At 45.3% G+C, this 22,854-nt stretch overlaps 1 protein-coding gene across 1 annotated transcript in view; it reads left to right on the top strand.

Moving 5' to 3' along the window:
- Positions 1–22,854, top strand: part of REEP3 (receptor accessory protein 3) — a 79,210-nt gene that overhangs the window by 35,659 nt on the left and 20,697 nt on the right. Inside the window, exons 3-4 of the mRNA XM_084753347.1 lie at positions 19,512–19,588; positions 22,508–22,628. Coding sequence (XP_084609473.1) covers positions 19,512–19,588; positions 22,508–22,628 — 198 coding nt within the window. The remainder of the gene's footprint in view (positions 1–19,511; positions 19,589–22,507; positions 22,629–22,854) is intronic.

Genomic DNA, 22,854 nt, shown 5'->3' with positions numbered 1-22,854 from the left:
ATAAGTAGCTTGAAGGGACGTATTTCAATATATACTGTAATAAATATTTCAAGTACCGTGTTAGAGTATATTGGTGCTTTCCATTTATCGCATTTCTCAAGCTGCCTGTGGTGGAAGACCTGTTTGGTTAAGTTTGTTTTCTGTTTTGTGGTCCTAGGGAAGCAATTTCTGTTTTGTTTCTCCTAGAAGTCATTTGCCATTACTTAGAAAAAAATTAAATTAAAATGAGCCACTAGTAAAACAAAGATGCAGCGCTCTGCCCCCAGACATAGGAAGTACACCACCAGTTATTCATTTCTGTAGACATGAAACACTGTCAACAGTGCATTTCGTAAAATGCTGTCAATTTAGTGCTTTCAGCCACACTGTAACTGCCACCGCCTTGCACAGTTCCCTAGACAACACTACTCCACTGTGAAATTCTTTACTTGGAATTCTCTTCCCAAGGCTAAAAAATATGACTAGCCCATCATCTCCAAAATGCCATGAAAATATGAGCCATGGAATCTACTACTGGGCAGGGCTTGATAAATCTGAAAGTTAGTTAGCTATACAGTTGAAGAACCGGGTGGTATGTCTTTCAGCTGTGGACTCCTGTCACCAGGCAATCCAGGGCCAGGTGTAGAAGTGCATGCCTGCGGTCCTAGAGCATCACTGAGGACTTGATGTTAGTGAGCCTGGACCACAGAATGAAGCGATCCTGTTCCAAGTAGAAAATAGATAGGTAGGTAGACGGGGCAGACAGATAGATGCCCTGTCCCAGATAGACTGACAACCAGAAAAATAGGTAGATAGATAGACAGACACCTTGTCTCAGATAGATAGATAGATAAATGGGAGCGTAGGTAGGCAGGCTGATAAGCAAGCTAACTGGACAGCAATAAGAATATAAAAGTAGAGCTGGATGTGGTGGAGCACGCCTTTAATCCCAGCACTCGGGAGGCAGAGGCAGGCGGAAGATCTCTGTGAGTTTGAGGATAGCCTGGTCTACAAAGGGAGTCCAGGACAGCTGGGACTAGAAGAGAAACCCTGTCTCAAAAAACAAACAAAAAGTACATAAAAGTATTAAGTACATAAATTACCTATATGTGTAAATGAATGCTAACAAAAAATGGTTACTTAGAGGTTGGTCTAATTATAAAACAATTATTAGTCCACTCTCATGATGCATCAGAGGTTTTGTTGTTGTTACTGTGGTTGTCACATTTTTCTTCTCTTTTAGATACAGGGTTTCAGTAGCCTGAACTGGCCTCTACTCCCTATGTAGCTAGCTGAGGGTGACCTTGAACACCTGATCCCCTTGCCTCTATATTCCAAGTGCTGAGATCAAAGGCATGTGCCACCACATCCAGTTCCACTTGAAGATTAGGTTTATGTGTTTTACTCCCTTAATAACACACTCAGCTTTTTATTATTATTAGATTGTTTGAAAATGTAAAACAATTCAACAGAACATGCTTCTGAGATTTGAATTCTCCCTCATGTATTAAGAATAACTTAACCTGCATACAAGAATCCATTAACAACATTCTTATTCAAGTTGAAGAAACTAAAACTTAGTACATGTCTTGATATCTACACACACATGGACCTATTAGTGTGTTTAAGTAAATGTAACATGTTGTTTTACTGTTTTTTTTGTTTTGTTTTGTTTTTTTTAGCAGATTGATACTCTTCTTTTACAATTCTGAGAATTGAATCCAAGGCCTTGCTAAATCTAGGCAAGTGACCTACATGCCTAATTCTTTCACAGTTGTTTTTAAGGGATAATTCTTTTATTAATAATTTTTTCATTATTTGCTTGGGTTTAGTTTGGTTGGTTGGGGATTTTTTGTTTGTTTTTGTTTTTTTGTGGAGGCTTTTTGTTTTGGTTTGGGCTTTCTTTTTCGAGATAGAGTTTCTCTGTGTAGTCCTGGCTATTCTGGAACTTACTCTGTAAACCAGGCTAGCCTCAAGCTCAGAGATACCATCTTTTGGGAAGACCCCAGTGAAGAATAATTGAAGAGAAACTAGGGAAACAGAAAGGCGGTGGCTGGAGCTCACTTGATTATTGCTTCGTAATCAACTCTGCTTTGAAGATAAAGCGAGTCTAACATCAGAACCAGAAAAGCACTGAACCAAGGAGGGACATGATACAGCAGCGAAGACCAGCCGCCTGCTTGTCTCACAGCCGGACTCTGAAAAGCCAAGTTTGAGGTGTTGTGTGTGTTCCCTGGAAACAACACATGTGTATTTAATTATTCCCCCACGAATTTCAGAATACCTTTGCATATTACCGTGTCTAGTTGCTCTCGTCCCAGTCCCCACACTGCTCTAGAAAGAAAGCCACAAGATATTTAATCTCAAACATCCTTAGAGTTCAGAAATGTAAAATGGGTCCACATGGCTGTCTTCCTTCTGGAAGCCCTAGTCTGATGGAAGGTCTGCATCAGAGTTGGAAAGTGCACACATTCCTTGGCTCCAAGCTCAATCCCTGTGTCTTTACAGCCAACAGCTCGGGGCTGAGATCTTTGGATGCTGCCAGCACTGGGCTTTTAGCCTTCAGCCTTCCCTCTTCCTCCAGCCCAGCCCTCAAGGTTGTCTGATTCCTGACCTTAATTCCATTTGCCTCCTTATTTTCTCGTTATCATATAACCTAGGATACTTACCGTCTAGGAATTAAAACATGGGTCTATTCCAGGGAAAGGAGGCAGGATTCTGCTAACCCCAGTAGTGTCCCCGACTAATCCTTACTGTCGGTAACCCATGAGGACCCTTGCAAAGACAGCATCGGTCCACGCCAGAGTGCTTTGGTTTCTCGCGTTCTGTCCATTCTGTTCTGCAATGCTCCCATCCCTAACTGTGCTTCCAGGAGATCTGATTCTTCTGAACTCCAAGAGCACCAAGCATGCATATGTGCATATGTACACATACATACAGATAGAACATTCATACACATAAAATAATTTAAAAAATTTTTTTCAACATAAGTGACATTCTAGCTTCATAGAAACATCAAGGCAGCTTTCACTGCCAGCCAGTGAACAACATTACACTTCGCTGGCCAAGATGATTTGGCTATTTTATAACAAGGGCAGTGAGGCAGGATCCCTAAATTCCCAAACTGAACTGAGAGGTGAAAAAATCAGATGGGGCTGGATGGTGGTGGTGCACAGCTTTAATCCCAGCATTCCAGAGGCAAAGGCAGACAGCTCTTTTAAGTTCGAGGCCAGCTTGATTTACAGAGCCAGTACCAGGACAGCCATGGTCACACAGAGAAACCTTGTCTTGGAAAAACCAAGGGGGGAAAAAAAATAAGAAGGAAGCTTTTGAAAGTTCTATAAAATTAGAAAGGGGGGTGGGGGGAAGTCTTAACAGTCCTTTAGGTATTTTCTTAGTAGTGATGGCCCTCTTTATATGTCTCTCTTACAATCTCAGTATCTCTTTATGCTTGCCTGGTAGTGTTAATGTAAGCAGGCAGAGTAAGCACCACAGGAATGGGTTTGTTACTTTAATTGTTCTATCCTGTGCCTAGAACAGTAGATGGTATACTGTAATTAATCAGAACTTCTGAGATAATGAACTTGTAAGGCAGAAGAGCTGGCTTCACAGTGTTGCTCCTAGGTGGACCGGATCTGGTTCCCAGCTCGGATCTGCCGGGTTAGGGCGTGTACAACCCCTTTCTCAACACCTATCTCCAAACCCATTGTCTTGGTGATATTTATTCCTGACCTAAATTCTGCTGATATCTACTTCAAAAGCGGTTTCTGAAAGCAAACATTTGGGGCTAATTTACTTCTTCCACCCTAACTCCTGCCATTCCCGCAAAGCCTGCAAATGGCAGGTTGCACCTGATAAAACAGATGCCGTGTGCAAATCAAAACAAATGGAGAGCGCTGTGTGTTTTGGCAGCGTTCCTTTCTTCCTTTGCCTATTTTTAAAGCAGAGCTTTCCTGGGATATAATTTCCTGTATGGCGTGGCTGATATGGCCTACTTAGACACTCGCAGTTCTTGCAGTAATTGAAATGCAAGCTTACCGGAGATTTAATATGGTTTTTGTAAAGTTCTCCAGGCTCATACATCTTAAGACTCCAAAATAAGAGTGTTTACTTCCAGATCGTGTGTAATTTGCTGCAGCTTTTCTAGGAAACCAGTGTTCTTACTCTAAGAATGTTGGAGAGAGCAGCGATGAAAAGACTGGCTAAACAACACTTGAAAGTGAAAATCAGACATTTGGGCCTGAGACGTAGTGAACAGGAACAAAGGAAGGACACTCCTTTGGGAGAGGACTTGTTTTAGCCCAGAAATGACTATAAAAGTTCTGCTGAGTGTTTGAAAGTGACCTCATTTTTAGCCGACTATGTGGATGATAGAAATGAACATAAAGACGAAGGGTCAGCTTTTTAGGGTTCTTGTGGCTCAGAGACTGATGACGCTGTCTGGTAACCTTCGGGTGGAGATTAAAGAGGGAAATGTCCTATAGAGAGCTCTTCGTTCATCTTGTTCCCAGCACCCTCTGCCTGGCAAAGGAGGCACGGAACAGTTCCACTGGTCTGCAGAGTGAGTTCCAGGACAGGCGGCACTGTTACACAGACAAACCCTGTCTCAAAAAACCAAACAAACAAACAAAAAAATAAATAAATAAAACATTTACTCTGTAGTGGTGTGTGAGTGTGTGTGTGTGTGTGTGTGTGTGTGTGTGTGTGTGTGTGTGTCCCTTGTGTGTCTACACATGCCACAGTGTGCATGTGGTAGGCAGAGGAATGGTGCTTTCCTTCTGAGTTCCAGAAAAAGAACTCAGGCTGTCAGGCATGGCACCGAGCTTCTCGTTGCAACCAACTGTCTAAAAGCAAGAACTAAAACGAGCCCAGGACATGCCTGTTGCTCGTGCTAACTCAGGAGGGTGAGGCAGGGGGATCAGAGTTAGAGGTCAGCCTCCAAGACAGTCTAGGAGACTCTGCCTCTCTTCCCAGGCAAAAGCGGACAATAAGAATGTAAACAAACTGATAAGCATGCGCTCATAAAGCGAATTTTCTTTTCTTTTCTTTTCTTTTTTTTAAAGCCCACTTTAATCAGTAGGCTAATCTTTAAACTTTCAATATTGAAATCTTTGAATCAAATGATATAACTGATGTTGTTATTATTATGAGGGTTAGCCCAGAGATTTGTCTATAATAGGGAAATGTTCTACCATGGCACTGTATCCTTTCCCTCAAATGAACATTTGAATTCTCATCACAGGTACCCAGAACAGCCTGAGTTCTTTTGCTGGGACTCAGAAGGAAAGCACCACCTCCTCTGCCTACCTATTAGTAGGAAATAGGTCAAAAGTAAACCATACTACTTTTTTCAGCCCTTGAATTTTATTTTAAAGTTATATTATTTTAAAAGATAGTGTTAGCTGCTAGAATGAATATCTTTAGCTGTAAGTCTTGGTTGGGGGGAAGGAGACGAGAAGGGTTGAGACAGGGTCTCTCTGTATAGCACTAGCTGTCCTAGACTCACTTTGTAGACCGGGCTGGCCTCGAACTCACAGAGATCCTCCAGCCTCCGCCTCAGGAGCACTGGGATTGAAGGCGTGCGCCACCACGCCTGGCTTGTCTTGCTTTTGTTTTTTGATACAGAGTCTCGGTGTGGAGTCCTGCTTGTCGTAGAACTCACTATGTAGACCAGGCTGGCCTGGAACTCACAGAGGCGTGCCTGTCTCTGCCTCCCTAATGCTAGGACTAAAGGTGTGCGTAACCACAACCGGTGTGCAGTGTTTGGTTTGCTTACCCATTTGTGATATGTTGTAGTGCCAGAGCTCTAATCTATGGTTTGACACACACACACACACACATACACACACACACACAGCGCCACTGAGCCACACCCCAGTCCATGAACTACGCTGTTGTTGTTGTTGTTGTTGTTGTTGTTGTTGTTGTTGTTTTGAGACAGGGTTTCTCTGTGTAACCCTGGCTGTCCTGGAATTCACTCTGCAGGTGAGGCTACCATCAGTCTTAGAAATCTACCTGCCTCTGCCTCCCTAGTGCTAGGATTAAAGAAGTGCGCCACTACCTCCTTACTTTATCAACTTAGATTTCATAATAAATCAGTGGTTGTAAGCTTGGGACAGCCCTGTATCTATCCTTCAGTGAATTAGATCTGATATGTGACAGTTATTTGCACACCTCAGGTTTACTTATGCGTAGCACATATTGTTTTGTGTAAATGAATATACAGATATATATTTTGTTGTTGATGTCGCTGATAATGTCATAATCAAGTGTCTCATCCTCAGGTTTGGCCGCTGTAAGGTCATTACAACAGTTACAACCCAAGCAAGCATTTATGTGTGAAGAACATTTCGTAACTGGAGCTGGAGACTCTCCTCCAAGGTTGAGAACACTAACTGCTCTTGCACAGGACCGAGATAGTTTCTCCTACAGTTTTAGAATGTCAATTACTGAAACCCCTGGCCTTGGTGAAGTAAGCTGAGCTTTCCCACGCTCCTTGAGCTGCATGCAGCCTTGTCCTAGCTTCCAGGGAAAATGCTCAGCAAGTCCCTGCAGCCACACTACACCTAGAGGCTGGCAGGCTTCCACTCACAGCACGGCAGGACATTAGCAAGGGTAGTGTCAGTGGAAATGGGCTTGAAAGCGGAGGCAGAACCAGCCCTTTCCATTAAAGGAAATGTTGCTAAGAAGTTGGAGAGAGGCCTAGCCACCTCCACCCTAATCCCTTGTGATGGAATAGTTTAAAAATCACAAAAGCTCCAGCAACCAAGAAGCCGCTGCCTCCGCCCGCACTTCAGCCAGCGTTCAGCCTTCCTGTCTCTGTTCAGAACCTTAGTCTCCCAGCAGAAGAAAGCAGATCAGAGAGAGAGAGACAGAGACAGAGACAGAGACAGAGCGCCCGAGTGATAGCGCACAAGTGTGTAGTGGCCCGATAAAGACTCTGAAATGGTAACAAACATCACAGTTTATATTTTTCAGTAAATAACTTTGAAACACCTTATTAAAGGAAGAAAAACAAATGAAATATCGACTGAGTAAATATAAATATTTATCAAAATGTTTATGTATATCGAAATATATTTACGTGGTACACACCTGTAATTGCAGCACTCAGGAGGCCAGAACAGGAGGAGCGGGAATGTGAGGAAAGCCTAGACTATAAAGCGAGCTTCTATCTATACATACATACACACATACATACATACACACACACACATACATACATACATACATGCACAAACAAAAAGGCTCTGTAAGGAAAGTAGGATAAGTTAAACAGTATGAAGCCAAAAGAATAAAGTTCATGAAATTAATACTTCTAAGAACTGTTAACTTGCATAAGCTTAGTAAAACCAAGAGCAGACCCTGCATGTAATGGTGCGTGCCTGGGTCTCAGCATTGGGAGGCAGAGGCAGCAGAATCAAGAGTTCAAGACCAGTTTGGGGTACATAGTTAGACCCTACCTCAGAAGAAGAGCAACAGCAAAAAGGAACTTACAAGAGGATAGGTGGGGAGAAGATTAGCACAAGGATTGACAAACAAGAAAAGAAATTTAAGCAAGATGTGCTGAATTTAAATGTCAAGAAAATACTACGTAAATTTTTTATTTTTTATTTTTTTACTTTTATTTAATTTTAATTTATGTGCATTGGTATGAGGGTGTCAGATCTTGGATCTACAGACAGTTGTGAGCTGCCATATGGGTGCCAGGAATTGAGCCTGGGTCCTTTGGAAGAGCAAGCAGTGCTCTTAACACCGAGAAACCTGATATTTGGGGAATGAGAGCTGCTCAGTGTTAAGAGCACTTGCTGCTCTTACAGAAGAAGACCCAGGTTTGGTTCCCAGCAACGATGTGTCAGCTCACAGCCACCTGTAACTCAAGTTGCAGGGGATCAGAGGACTTCTTCTGACCTCTGTGGGCACTGCATGCATGGGGTCCACAGACACGCTGGGAAAGCACACGTACCCATAAAATGAAAATAATTTTTTAAAGGAGGTAGTTCCTTATTATATCACACGTACCTGACTTTGTGCCTTTCGTGCTAAAGGACACATTATTTATGAGGTGAAATTTTTCTGCAAAGATGCCAGAACCCATCTTTTGAAGGCTAAGACCTTGGCTCTCTTTGTAGTTTCAGACACACCAAGCCTATAGCTACGGCTGCAGTGATTAGATTGTCAGCCAGATGGACATGGCCTTGCCAGAGGTTCTTTAAAAACACAAATCAAGAGGAGCTGTTTCTCAAGGTTCCCACTAAAAGCAATCGAGTCTTTCCCTGAAGGACGCACCTCACGCAATGTCCAGAGGGAAAGGCCTTTGGACTAGCCGTTCAGAAATCTCAAACATAACTGAGATACCTCTACACTTAAATTGTGTCCTTTCAGTGATCAGAATAGTTACATAAAACAAAAGAAATGGCTTTCAATACAAACAACTAAACGAACCCACATATTCTGACTCTGTAGATTTCAGTAGGAAAAGCTACGCCGAGGCCACAGATGAGGACAGAGTTGAATAATCTGTGTTTCACAGGATCATAGTGGCTTCCAAAGGTCCGGCAGGGTTCTTTCCAGTGAAGGGCTGACTTCAGCAGATTTGATTTACCTAGAGACCATGACTCGTACAGCCAGGCTCGTCTGAAACTCAGCCAAGGACGACCTTGAGCATACCCTGTACCTCCTAAATGCTGAGTTCACAGGCGGGAGCCAGCACACCTGGGTCATGCAGTCCTAGCTACTGAAACCCAGGGCCTCCTGCATGCTAGGCAAACGCTGAACCAACTGAGTGCTGTACACACCCCAGACTTCCTCCTTGGGAAGGGACCTTCATAGACTATCCACATCCAAGTTAGTTGGAAAAACAACAGAACATTCCTTTTGTTTGTTTGGTTTGGGTTTTTGGTTTTTAGAGACAGGGTTTCTCTGTGTAGTCTTGGCTGTCCTGGACTCGTTTTTGTAGACCAGGCTGGCCTCGAACTCAGAGATAGACTCCTGCCGTAGTGGCGCACGCCTTTAATCCCAGCACTCGGGAGGCAGAGGCAGGCAGATCGTTGTGAGTTCGAGGCCAGGCTGGTCTACTACAAAGCCAAGGCTCCACAGAGAAACCTTGTCAAGAAAAACCGAAAATAAATAAAGAAATAAGTAAATGGTGCTTGGAAAGTACGATTGCATCGGAAATGTCTACACTGGTTATCTCACAGAAGGGTGTTCCTCTTTTCTCCAAACTTAAAGCCCTTCTTCCAGTGTCATAGCTGGTTGCCCTTTGTTCTGGTTGGTACTGCGAGAACTGCATGGAGCAGCCTCCCTGGGTAGAGCAGTGACTGACTCCGTGCATCCCCCTGGGATCTTATTAAAATACAGATGCTAGTGTAGTTAGTTGGTCTGGCCTAGGAAATGCTGCATTTCCAGCCTGCTCCCAAGTAAAGCCAGGGCTCTGGGTGTGGCCTGAACTCTGACCCCCACACCCAAATCATGTGTGGATTGTGCTTTTAAATGCCTGGCTATCCTCTGTCTCTGCACATTGTGCTGAGGGGTCTAGAAGTCTGTGTGGCTGTTTTAAATCTGTGTGTGTGTGTGTGTGTGTGTGTGTGTGTGTGTGTGTGTGTGTGTATGTGTACATATATGTATGTATGTATGTATATATACATACATATATGAAAGCATCATAGTACATTCCATTATCTCAATGAAAAATACTTTTAAAAAGGGTGTTGCTGGCCTGGCGTGATACCACACACCTTTAATCCCAGCAGTCAGGAGGCTGAGACAGATGGATCTCTGAGTTTAAGGCCACCCTGCTCTACAAAGCGAGTTCTAGGACAGCCAGGGCTGTTACACAGAGAAAACTTTTTTGGCGGGTAGAGGGGTTTTGTGTTGCTGTAGGCAGCCTTCCACCATACACCGTACACCAAATTGTGGTGGTGATGCTGCTACTGCTGCTGCTTTCTCCTTCTTCTCCTTCTTCTCCTCCTTCTCCTTCCTCCTCTTCCACCTTCTCCTTCCTCCTCTTCTTCCTCCTCCTCCTCCTTCCTTCTCCTCCTCCTCCTCCTTTTTCTTCTTTGAGACAGGGTTTCTCTGTGTAGCCATGGCTGTCCCAGAACTATCAGAGATTCGCCGGCCTCTGCCCCCCAAATGCTGGGATGGAAGTCGTGTGTCACCACTGCCCAGCTCCAAATCACACTTCTTAAAGTTACAACAAATTCATACTAACTCATTAATTTGTTTCAGAAACATGTAAATTGATTAACAACTTGGAATATAATACACATTTTAGCACAGTTAACCATACAGTACAGTCTGAGTCGGGCTTCCTCCTGGTTTCCGTGTTTGGAGGTTGGCCTGATGCCTGTGGCTGAGGCTTCCCCGTGAGTACCCGCCCTTCGTTCTGTACTGTAGTTTCCTCTAGCACAGCGGTTCCCAACCTCCAGCCGTGACCCTGTGAGCCGTGGCATGCCTCTTTCTCCAAAAATACTTACCTCACGACTCATAACAGTAGCAAAACTACAGTTATGAGGTAGCAACAAAGATAATTCTACGCTTGAGAGTCACCTCGGCATGAGGAACTGAGTAAAAGGGTTGGCTGCAGCGACAGGAAGGTTGAGAACCACTTTCTTACCCTGACTCCAGGTAGTCCCTTGTCCCCACCCCGGTGTGGACTTTAGTTCTCTCTCTGGGAGAGAGATGCCTAGAGCGTCATACCACTCGTTGGGATGACTTAAATAAGAAAAACAGTGGTCCAAGATGTTGGAATGCCAAGGAAGGGAGGAACGGGATCCAGACAGGAGCCAGGTCTGTCGACAGAATGGCCGGATGGCCCTCTCTACTCCTCTCTGTGGGACTGTCTGGTCCCCATTTAAAACCCTGAGAGTGGTAAACAGAATGGTGTGTCTCCCCCCCGCCCCCACCTTTGGTCTTTTAAGATAGGGTTTCTCTGTGTAGGCGTGGCTGTCCTGGACTCACTTTGTAGACCAGGCTGGCCTTGAATTCACAGTGATCTGCCTGCCTCTGGCTCAGAACAGGGTGTCTTATATGTACATTTTCTACATAATAAATCAAGAGGACTTTAAACAAAGGGAGATGGGGGGAAAAAACCTGAAGGATAAATTGCCAGCCAGTGTGGATGGAAAGAGTTATCTCCGGGCTGAGAATCCATCCTCTCCTGCGCATGTGCTCTTGGGAGCAGTTTCCTGAAGCCATTCAACACTTCTTAAGTTCATTGTCATCTAGTTTAAAAACATTTCTGCACTTTTTCTTCTCTCAAGTTTCTCAGACTCAGAGGCAATCAGGAATGCAATATGCAGGGCTCCTGTAATTCACTGGTCCTGCAGAGACAAGTGCAGTCAGACGACAGAGATGCCCTGTGTTTTCGTTCACTTGGCTACCCGATGCATCTATATTACATGCAACTCCATCCTTCGAAACAACAGGGTCTTCCGTGAGGCCTGGAGCAGCGATACCCAGAAACTGCAGGTTACTCATGCTGTTGTGAATTCAGTGTGGGACTGTGGAATTCCCCCACCAGGAGTCATGTTGAGTGACAGCGATGAAGGCACTCACAGCAGACCAAGCGGGCAGAGATCCACCTCCAAACAGAGGAAGCCCGGATCACCCCTAACCTATTTAAATGCGCATTCTGTCTGTGGTCAAAAAAATGATGTTCAGGGCTGAAGATGGCTCAACAGGTAAATGCCCTTGCAGGTGACCTAAGTCCCATCCAGGAAGCCCATGTCAAGGAGTGACGGAAGAACAGACAGACCCCAGGTGTTCAGATGCTGGCTCAACCCACATCAAACCTAACTGCGCTAGCTCATTTTCTACCATGTCTCTAACTTGGCACACTCTGGAAAAATCCCATAGCAGAGCCATCTGGGTTGAATAAAAGAGGGAGGGGTTTTTTTTTTCTGTTTGATTTCTCACATTTTGTTCCTCTTTGTTTTAAAGGGGGAGAAAATTGTTGTGAAATAACCAAATTATTGCATAATTGTTCGTGAAACAGAAGAAACCTCTTTCAGCTCTATGCTGTTTCCGAGGGATCCTCATGTGAGAATTTCTCCGTCCCCTCTGAAATGTGTTATACATAAATGCTCTGAGAGACTCGACTCAACCGAGTCACTAGTCATGGGCTGTCTTTGGGTGGTCTGAAATTCATCAGTGTTTATTTCCTTTCGGAGTGTACATAGTTTTTCTTCTTCTTTTCCCATTGGAACTTATTATAGTATTTATGCTCTAGGCTTACTTAGTGGTTATAATTGAAATCATTAGGCATAAGTGAGGGGTGTGTTATTTATTTATTTATTTATTTATTTATTTATTTATTTATGAGCAGCATTAGTAGCTTTATGATTCAATGAATCTGTAGTTAGGAAACATTAAAAAGTTTGTTTGTTTGTTTTTAAGTTTTTCGAGACAAGGTTTCTCTGTGTGTTGCCCTGGCTGTCGTAGAGTCACTCTGTAGGCCAGGCTGGCCTCAAACGCAAAGAGATCTGCCTGCCTCTGCCTCCCGAGTGCTGGGATTACAGGTGTGCGCCATTGTGCCTGCTGGTTGGGACGTTTCTCAATGCCTTGGTAACTGACAAAAGAATTACTTCTTGTATGCTATAAACTGACACTTTCTGCCCATAGTTACATGCTTGAGCCTTCTCAACTAAGACCTTCCTTTCTTTGTAGTTTCACTTATTATTACCGTGTGTGCGTGCGTGCGAGATGTGTGTTTGTGTGCACGCATCCGTGCCTCGGCAAGCATGTGGCAGTCAGAGGGCAGCTCTGTAGAGTCCATCCTCTCCACCCACCTCTATGTGGGTTCCAAGGTTGGAACTCAAGTCATTGCACTCCCTTGCCCCTACCAGGCGAGAACTTCCCCCCCACTGGGCCTTTCCTTCTGACTGGACCCCAGGCCTGGTGGCTCTGGTAATCCCAGTGCTCAGGGGGGCTACTGTTACCCCTTGGCCACATAGTTGAGTTCTGTGCCAGCCTGGCCTGCAGACCTGGCCCCCGAAAACAGAAGTTGTTCACTAGGGATGTCTGTGTCTGTGCAGAGGGCACCGGGAACACGGGTGATGAACAGGACAGGGTGTGACCCTTCCTCTCCTCTCAGTGAGATGCCTGAGGCAGGTGTTACGTAAGCCAACTGCGATGCCCAGATTTCTATATGACCTTTGCAGGGCCTGGAGAGTGTCAGTAACTAGGAGAGCCTTTTACCTTAAGAACTAAGTGTCATTCAGGCAAGACAGTAAAGACTACATAGTACATAAAGATTTTTAGTAGTTATATGTGGATTCAATTGCCTATTCTAATTATAAACCTTCTTAGAGTCATACCCTACCATGAAAGCTCCTCAAGAGCAAGAAAGCCTTGCCATAATAGTTTGGGACTCTTTGGTGTCGAAGGCTTTGCGCATAATGGGTCCTAAGTAGTATTTGTCAAATTAACTTATCACCTCGGTTTTTCTAATCACACACTGTAAGTTAGTACGATTGGATCATTTAACACATTATCATCATTGCTACTATAATATCACTAGTAATAAAATAACAAGCTATATACAGAAACAATTTAAGAAAATAACATTATCTATCCGTGGCTCTTACAACTCCTAACATGTGCTTGTAAACCAGAAAGTGATCTCACCCCCGACCCCCACCTTCCTCCATTGCTTGTGGTCTGTGAGTCCTGGTATACCTGCTATCAGTTTCTGCAATGCTTCCCGTGCTGTGTTTGTTTATCCTGGGATCCTCATTTAAAAAAAAAAAAAAATTTTTTTTCCTAGGGATGTAGAGCATAAAAACTTCTTTTGTTGAAAAATGTTTAAAAGACCCGTGGAATGAAGCCACTTTTCTCTTAATATCAGGGCAGTGTAAATGAGTTCCCAGCCAGTGGAGCACGGTCTTCTGACAGTACATTTCGCTCTGTGTATGTTCATTTTACAGTACTGCTCAGGCTTTAAATGTCCCTCTAATTCCTCTGGGAGAGTGAAGCTAAGAACTCCATCACATGACTGTCTGGATTTTTGAAATGCTAAGGCTTATCAAAACCTTATGGATTTGGAGCAATAATAAAACACGTTCTGGCTAGCTGACAAGGATCGGCCGCCCGTGCACTGTGTAAGCGGAATGTCACTCTGCGCACTGTGGTTTCCTATCTCAGATGACTCTCTAATCTTTCAAAGGGCTTGCCTAATTAGGGGGCTTATTTCCTTGGCAAATTGCTTTCTTTTGATGTCTGAATGATTCTGAGGTTCTGCTTGGGCTGAGGATGTAGCTCAGGGATAGGATGCTTGCCTTCCTCAGTCACTTTCTACCTTTTTGTTTTTCGAGACAGAGTCTCTCTGTGTAGCCCTGGCTGTCCTGGACTCACTTTGTAGACCAGGCTGGCCTCGAACTCACAGAGATCCCCACCTGCCTGTGCCTCCCAGAGTGCTGGGATTAGAGGTGTGCGCCACCGCACCCATCTATTTTCTACCTTTTAAAAAAATATTTGAGACAGGAGCTCTCTCTGAACCCACAGCACACTGGTTGTCTCCTCAGTTGCAGGCTCACATCCCTACACTTGGCTTTTCTGTTTGTTTTTATGTGTATTAGTATTTTGTGTGCGTGTATGTTTGTGCATCACATTCGTGCAACGCCAGGAGGCCAGAAGACAGTGTTGGGTCTCCTAGGAGGACTGGAGTTACAGACAGCTGTAAGCCACCATGTGGGTGCTGGGAATTGAACCAGGGTCCTCTGAAAAAGCCACCAGTACTCCTTTAACTATTGAACTGTCTCTCTAGCGCCCAACTTGGCTTTTTTTTTTTTAATGTGGGTGCCTGTAATCCAAACTCAAGCCCCCATCCATGCTTAGTGAGCACTTTTACCAGCAGAGCTGTCTCTCACAGCCTCTTCATAAAAACTTCAAGAGTCTGGTTTTGTCACAAGCATGTAGGCGCACTCCTGAGAAGAAGGCAAAGCATGAAGAGTCAAGCATAAGTCAGCATCTTCTGCCTCCTCTGGCTGTTAATATGCCCTTTAACCTTGGGGCGCCTCTCTGGCCTTCCTCTCTGAATAGACTTACTTCCAACTTTATGCATGGCTCTAAGATTTATCTGATTTGTCCCCCTAGTAAAGATGATGCTGGGGGGGAGGGGGGAGGCAAGGAGGTGGGGGGTGTGGCGGGAAACGATGCTGCTAAAATCACATACACTGACAAACTCAGTCAGAAGCCACACCTCCCACGAGGGATCACAGTCGTAATTTAGAGTCACTTTCCTCTGGCTCTGTCACAGTCTGCTGTATGAGAATGTCACTTTTCCTGCCCTCGAGTTGCTTCCCAGATACTTGTTAGGCTCCCCAAGGAGGTCTCATCTAGAGCCTTTTCAGGCCTGCCTGTCTCTGTAACAGCAGGCATTGTACCAGCCACCACTAACCAAGCATTAGGTGTACCCCACTGAGACAATAATAGCACCCTGGTGGGTGGACAGCTAATTCTACAACCATTGCTGTAGTAGCCCCCGGCTCTCAGTCCCCACAGATGAGAGTGGAGCCTCACCTATGGGCTAAGATGCTTTGCTTTCTGACACGTAGCAAAGAACGCGGTGCCAGGAGGGGTGCGGGGATTCACTGGGTCCTGTGTCAGCCCATCATGAAGCAAGGCCTTCGTTTTAGAGTGGAGTCTTCCTCCCACAGCTCTCTACGAACTTGAGTTCTGCTCACCTTCAGCACACAGCTCCCATGGCTGCTCTGCTCCCTGCTAGCTACACACTCCGTTCCTCCCTCCTCTGGCTCACACTTTGTGGTGAGAACTGCATAGTCGGCCCCACACGGCTGCAAAGGGAGCTGAGGAGCCAGGCACTCCGCCACCACTGCCCCAGATGTCTCACTGCACCCTTGTTCCTGGTAGGTGAAGGAAGGCTTCTTTGGTAAGAGTCAGGGCCGGCCCTTCCCTGGGCAGCAGCACCTCTTCCTGTCCATAAAAGCGACGTTTTTGAGGGTGGTGGTGGCGCACACCTTTAATTCCAGAACTCAGAGGCAGAGTCAAACAGATTCTCTGTGAATTCAAGGCCAGCCTGGTCTACAGAGCGAGTTTCCAGGACAGCCAGGACTACACAATGAAACCCTGTCTCAAAAAAAATAAAAAAATAAAAAAATAAAAAACACTTTTCTAGAGCTTTCTAGTTCTTTCAAGCCTCACACAGACACTCTTAACAAACAAGCCGCCCTCCTACAGACCAGAGACTGACTTCTCATTCCTTCAGCCCTCTTCCCTGTTTCCCTACTTCAAGACCTCTTCCCCACAGAGAAGGTTTTTTTTTTCTGCTTCCTTTCCCCTTTGTCCTAGCAGAGAATGCATGTTTGCTTGTTCCTCGGAGGCTTTCTTCTTTTTACCTACATTCCTTAGATTATTCATGTCCGTCTCATTGATGCTGACATTCTCATAATTTCAGTATCATTATCATCTCATTAAAATACTAAAAACCTGTGGGCTGAAGCTGCTGGCCATGTCTCTTGTTTTCTTTTCTTTTTTTTTTTTAATTGCATATGTCTGTTTGTGGATATGTGTGTGTTTGTTCCTGTTTGTTCTACAGAGCACATGTGGAGGTCAGAGGTCAACTTCCAGGAAGGAATCGCTTCTTTCCCTCCTATCATGGAGGTGCTGGAGAAGGGACTCAGGTCATCAGACTTGACAACGAGCTCCTTTATCTCCTGAGCCATTTTGCCAGTCCATGCTTATGTCTCTTCCTGTGACAAGTAGGCAGTAAGGCTGGATACAGTTGTATCAGTTCATGTCACTGCTAATGATTGCACGTCAGTCCTTGAGAATTAACTACACGCTTGGTGAGGTGGTGCACACCTTTAATCCCAGCACTTGGGAGGCAGAAGCAGGTGGATCACTGTGAGTTCGAAGCCAGCCTGGTCTAAAAGGGAGTCCAGGACGGCCAAGCCTACACAGAGGAGAACCCTGTCTTGAAAAACCAGGACAAAAAGAATTAACTGAATAATGTTTTATATGAAAGATAAATCAAAAGTGTGTGTGTGTGTGCACACACACACTTGTGTTCAACTTAGTGCTTATGGGTGTTGGAGAATTTATTTCTTAGGAATCAAAGATACACTGTTAATTCTGTGGTCATTAAGCGGCAACACTAAAGTGATTATAGAGCCGGGCGTGGTAACACACCTATAATGCCAGCACTTGGTAGGCTACAGCAGAGAGATGAACAGTTCAAGACCCTGCAGAGAAGGGGAAGGAGGAAGCACTTGCATGTTATTAGCTAATATGAGTAATCAGAGATGATTTAACGTCTACAAAAGGATGCGTACTACTATTTGTCAATACTAGGCCGTTTTATAGGTGAGACTTGAATGACAGCAGGCCCTGCGTCTGAAGGGCTTGAGAAACAATCCCCATAGACGCAGAAGGGTCTGTATACATACATAGGACAGTCAAGGCGATGGCTTGGCCATAAATTATTAATGCTAATACTAATGCTGTATTTTATTATTCATATTTTTGTCTGACATAAAAACTATTTAGGCCTTTGCCTTCAGATGTCCTCCTTAGTTACAATTTTATGAGCTGCCCCCCCCCCTTTTTTTTTAAGCCTTGACATGCAGCATTTCCTCTGGGGAAAACCTTAAACATAGCCTGGCTGGCCTTGAGGCACAGTTCTTAGCAAGCTCTGCTGAGTACTATTTCCGTGTGAAATCCCAACCATGTCCATTATTGTGAAAATAAGGCAGCGCACCTTCAAGGTTGATTTTCTCTGCAGTTGCTGCAGTGAACAGCACACGCTCACTGGGTGACATTGATTGACTCATTGCCTAAGCTCAGTCACATTGAGGGTCCATATTCCTGATAAGAATAAAATCAAGAGAGCAGACTGTCAAGGAATTTATTCACAAAAGACAAATTCATACCATAGGCTTCTGTTTATATAAGAGTATAGCCAGCGCCAGGCATGATGACTCGTGCTTGTAATCTCAGAAAGCTGAGGCAGGAGGATTGTCCCATGTTTGAAGCCAATCTGGGGTACAAAGTAATACCTATATAAGAAAAAGAAAATACTGGTAAATACCACTGGGGGAATGTCTACAATATACTGTTGATGACATAGTTTAGTGATGAAATACCTTCTTTTCTTCCTCTTTAAAAAAGAAAATATTGACATTGGAGCTGGAGAGTCGGCCCAGGGGGTAAGAGCACTTGCTGCTCTTGGAAAGAACCTGGGTTCAGTTCCTAATACCCTCATGGCAGCTAACAACTATGTGTATGTCCAGTTCCAGGGGTGCTGATGGTGTTTGTACTGCTGAGGGGTAACCGGGCGTCCTAGGCAAGTCCTCCACCACTCACTACATCCCCAGCCTTGAGGTACAGTTTGGTGCTGTCTGTGAGATAGCCAAGCAACTGAGTAGTTAATAAGGACGTACTTGTAACAGGGCCTCACGCCCATGAACACGCCACCTCGCAACCCGTTACTGTGTGTGCTGCCTCTAAAGATATTCTTTACATGGCACAGTATTCCAGCTGCTTCTCAGAGCACTGAAGTGGATGAGAAGGAGGGATGCAGTGGGTCTACCTGGGCTCCTGCAGTTTTCCCTCTGTGTATGCTACAGCTGGCTCGCCCATTCCTGAATCAGCCCGCCCGGCTCCGCACCCTAGCAAAGTGACCTAGAGGAAGATCTTTTACCTCACTGCCACTATTCCTTCACCCGTGGCAGAAACAGTGGCATTTCCCAACTCCTAGTGTTGTTACAGGGCTTAAAGGCACTAATCTGGAGAGCAGGAGAGATGGCTCAGTGATTAAGAGCACTGGCTGTTCTTCCAGAGGTCCTGATTTCAATTCCCAGCACCCACATGGTAGCTCACAAGCATCTGTAATGGGGTCTGATGCCCTCTACTAACTTTCATGTGTATGTGCCGTCAGGGCAGTCATATAAATAAATAAATCTTTTTTAAAAATAGTAATAACCTTTCTGGCATCTGCCCCTAAAAGGATGTAGTGCCAAGAGACAGTTAGAGTGAAAAAGACCCTAGCCTTAGGTTTTCAAACTGAGTGACTGGTTTTATAGATTTGTCATTAACGCAACTAACAGTCCTACAGTAGCTCTCTGGCCTGTGAATGATTTCTATACACGGAAAGATAAAGCTTGTACTATTTTGCTTATGCATGCATTAACTGGCTCTCAGATTCTGGCTCCTGAGTTGCAGTGTATCGGGCCTCAGAGATTCATAGTTGACTTTTGTATTCCATGGACTCACATAAGACCTGTTGAAAACTGAACCACTGTCCTCTGCATTGGCTCCCAGTGTATTATATATCCAGAGATGTGTGTATATTTATATAAAATTATTCAGAGTAAATAATTTCTTTTCTAAGAATGTGGTCTCACTCGCTAAGCCAGGCCAATATGCAATTCATTGTGTAGCACAGGCTAGCCTTATACTTGTACGATAATCCTCCTGCCTGGGCATCGCAGATGCTGGGTTTTGAGTGTGAGGCACCCACCAGGTCCTGCGGTCACCTCAGCTAGTTGTCTCATGCATGCTTTTATGACTTCCAGGTCCGCTGGATGATGTATTGGATAGTGTTCGCCCTCTATACTGTCATTGAAACGGTGGCGGATCAGACGCTGGCATGGTAAGTTCCACAGCTCTGAGGGACTCAAGAGCCCCTGAGTTCTTATCTCACCGTGAGAAACAGATCAAGCAACCTAACTACCCAGCATCCTCTTTTTTTGTCTTCCCCGAGACGACAGTGCTGCCTGTGGAGCCCGCCTTCATGAAGGCAGCTCACTGCGCTAATCCCTGCCCACCTCCCACTCCCACCAGCATCTTAAAATAGAGAACCTGGCTGTCATCATCCGCTTTCCACACTCATGACTTCAGACTGTTTTTCCCCCATGGCTTCCGAAATGACTCTTCTCCAATCCGCAGCATCTGGTCGTAGCCTTCCCTCCCTACCCAGCCCTAAAGCTCTGAAGCACGAACAGCGAAACTACACGTCAGGAGCCACGCGGACACCCGCCCACTCGGCAGCAGCTCCCTGGCGGCTCTGTCTAAGCTGCACGAGGCATAATTATAACATGTTCGTCCCATGGGCTCACAGTTTATAGAGGACCCATACTTAAGGACTCGGAGCTCCTCCTGTGTTCTGGAGTATCTTTCCAACCGTGCCATTAGAGAAGCCTCCTTTCTAAAAACAGAAACCCGAGATCTTGCCAATGTTTCCACTTCCCATGCGTCATAATAGGCTGGGGCTGAAATTAACCAAGTTATCTTTTCGTAACCTGGGCTACTAAATGCAGCCAGATAGGTAGATAGGTAGGGATCAGACCATGGTACCTATAGGTAATGACGTGAACTCAGTGGTCCCATTCTGTTGCTTCCTGTGCCTGCTTTCCACCATTCCCTGCCTCATAGTCTCAGAACATTGTTTCATGTTGCCACATAGATGTATAGGAAAAGTATACATCATCGGACATATATACATATATACATAAACACACACACACACATATATGTGTATGTATGGTTTTTTGGTTTTGGTTTTGTTTTTTCCTGAGACAAGGTCTCACTATGCAGCTTTAGCTGGCCTGGGATTTGCTTGTGGGCCAGGGCAGCCTGGAACTCAGACAGGTCTGCCTGCCTCTGACTCCCAAGTGTTGGGATTAAATGTGTGTGTGGCTCACCATACCAGATCAAACTTAGACTTAAACATTGTTAACCAGTCCTGATTTATGAGTTAGTCCAAGTTAATCTCTCTCTCTCTCTCTCTCTCTCTCTCTCTCTCTCTCTCTCTCTCTCCCCTTCCTCTCTTCGCCCCCCACCTCCCCCAGGACTTTATACATGCTCGGCATACACTCAGAGCCAGACCCCGCCCTCCTCCATCTTTCTTTTCTCACCTGACATGTTTTCCTTGAGGCTAGAGCGATGGCTCACTGCCTGTAACTTCAGTTCTAGGGCACCTGGTGGCCTTTTCTGATCTCCACAGGTGGGCACACCCATGCACACAACATGCACACACGTAAAGTGTTTCCTTCCCCTTAGCCCTGTTCCTTTCCCTGTTGATTTTGGAGTAGACATTTGAGAATTTTCTTAGTTCTTAGCTGACAGATAAAGATTCTCAACCATTCTAGGGACCCTGAGGTTCAAAGTCCTTTCCTTCCCTTCCTTCCTTACTCATCTAGACAAGATCTCATGTAGCTAAGGCTGACCTTGAACTGCGATCCCCCTGCGCCTACCTTCTATGTGCTAGGATTACAGGCATGTACCACCACGTGTGTTATTTTTTAGTGCCGTGCTAGGCATGAGTAGGCAAGCCTCTTTACCAACTGGGCTACCCCACAGCCTCCACAGTTCTTTCTTCTTAAGACTTTCTTCCTTTCTTCCCAGTTTCAAATAGAGCTTATATTGCCGTTATTGAAAAATATAGAAAGTGTTGAATGTTGAAAGTTGGGCTGGCCAAGTGATTTATTCTAAAATGGTACTTGGCCCCGTAAGCCTTACAACCTGAGTGCAGTCTGGATCCCATAGAGGATGGAGACCTGACTCCTGAAAGTGGTCCTCTGACCTCCACACACGTGCCATGGTGTTCACGCTTACCCGTACATCATCTGCACGTGCATGCACGCACACGCACACAGTTGTTTATTTGTTTTTCAATAACAAGAGTCCATGCACTGTAGAAGAGAATATTTGCAGACTACACAGTAGTCCCAGCTGTCCCCCTGCCTCTCTGCCTTACCGCAAGAACTCCTGGTGCCCCACGGGTTCTCTCACACTGCGTGCTTCAGCTTTTAGTGTGGCAGCAGGCAGCTCTTCACAGCACAGTGGGTTAGAACAGCAGGCCTCTATGCCTTACGCGCCCTCGAGGCAGGTATCTGGCTGCAGCCGCGCTGCAATCAGCTCCATCCGTGTCTCCATTTCAGAACCAAGGCTGAGGAAGGAAGTGTTTCCGCGGCAGAAGCCGAAAGCAAAAGGTTGTGGGAACTGGAGGGTATCACAGAGCAGTTAAGACTTGTGTCATCCGTCATATTCATATGTGTCAAATCACATGGTCACGGTTTGGGAAGGAACTCCACAGAGAGGAAAGCCACCACGTGGACATAGGCACTTAACTAGTTTACAGTCTCCCTCAGTCCTTCACCTGCAGTTGGAATTTGAAGAGGAAGTGACGTGGGAGTTGTAAGGAAGACGATGAGGGAATGTGCTCCGGGGACAGGTGAAGTGGTCCCCTGGTGTACGCAGGTGCCTCGAGTACTTCCGGGGCAGTCCCCAGCTGCTGTGTCTAGATGATAATTCTGTCCTTTCTGAGCCACTGCAGTCAGTTCAGGTGCTATCTTGTGCAAGGTGTCTGCAGGGACCTTTGCAGTCTTTGGTCACCTCATCCATGATTGAATGAGATGGCCTCATCAGTGAACCCCCGTCGTTGTGACTGTTCCTCTCAGCAGCAGCAGCTCTGACGTGTGGAAACAGGCGCAGTGACTGCAAGTTCCGTGTTACTTGGTGTTTTGCTTCTGACCAAGATCACTCTCTGGTTGTCTCTTTGTCTTCTTAGGTTCCCCCTATACTTTGAGCTGAAGATTGCCTTTGTCATTTGGCTGCTGTCGCCCTATACCAGAGGGGCAAGTTTAATTTATAGGAAGTTCCTTCATCCTCTACTTTCTTCAAAGGAAAAGGTAAGGTATATACGTTATTTCCTCACCCGGTCTTTTTCAGTAGTGTGTGTCAGCATGTGTTGTGACAAGAGGCTTTTTTTTTTTTTTTTTGCTTTTTAAGACAGAATTTCTCTGTGTAGCCTTGGCTGTCCTGGACTCACTTTTAGTCCTGGCTGGCCTCGAACTCACATCGATCCACCTGCCTCTGCCTCCCAAATGCCAAATGCTGGGATTAAAGGTGTGTGTC

The sequence above is a fragment of the Acomys minous genome, assembly GCF_964271855.1.
Source record: "Acomys minous genome assembly, chromosome: 13".
Taxonomy (NCBI): Eukaryota; Metazoa; Chordata; class Mammalia; order Rodentia; family Muridae; genus Acomys; species Acomys minous.
This window is presented reverse-complemented; position numbering and strand designations above follow the sequence as displayed.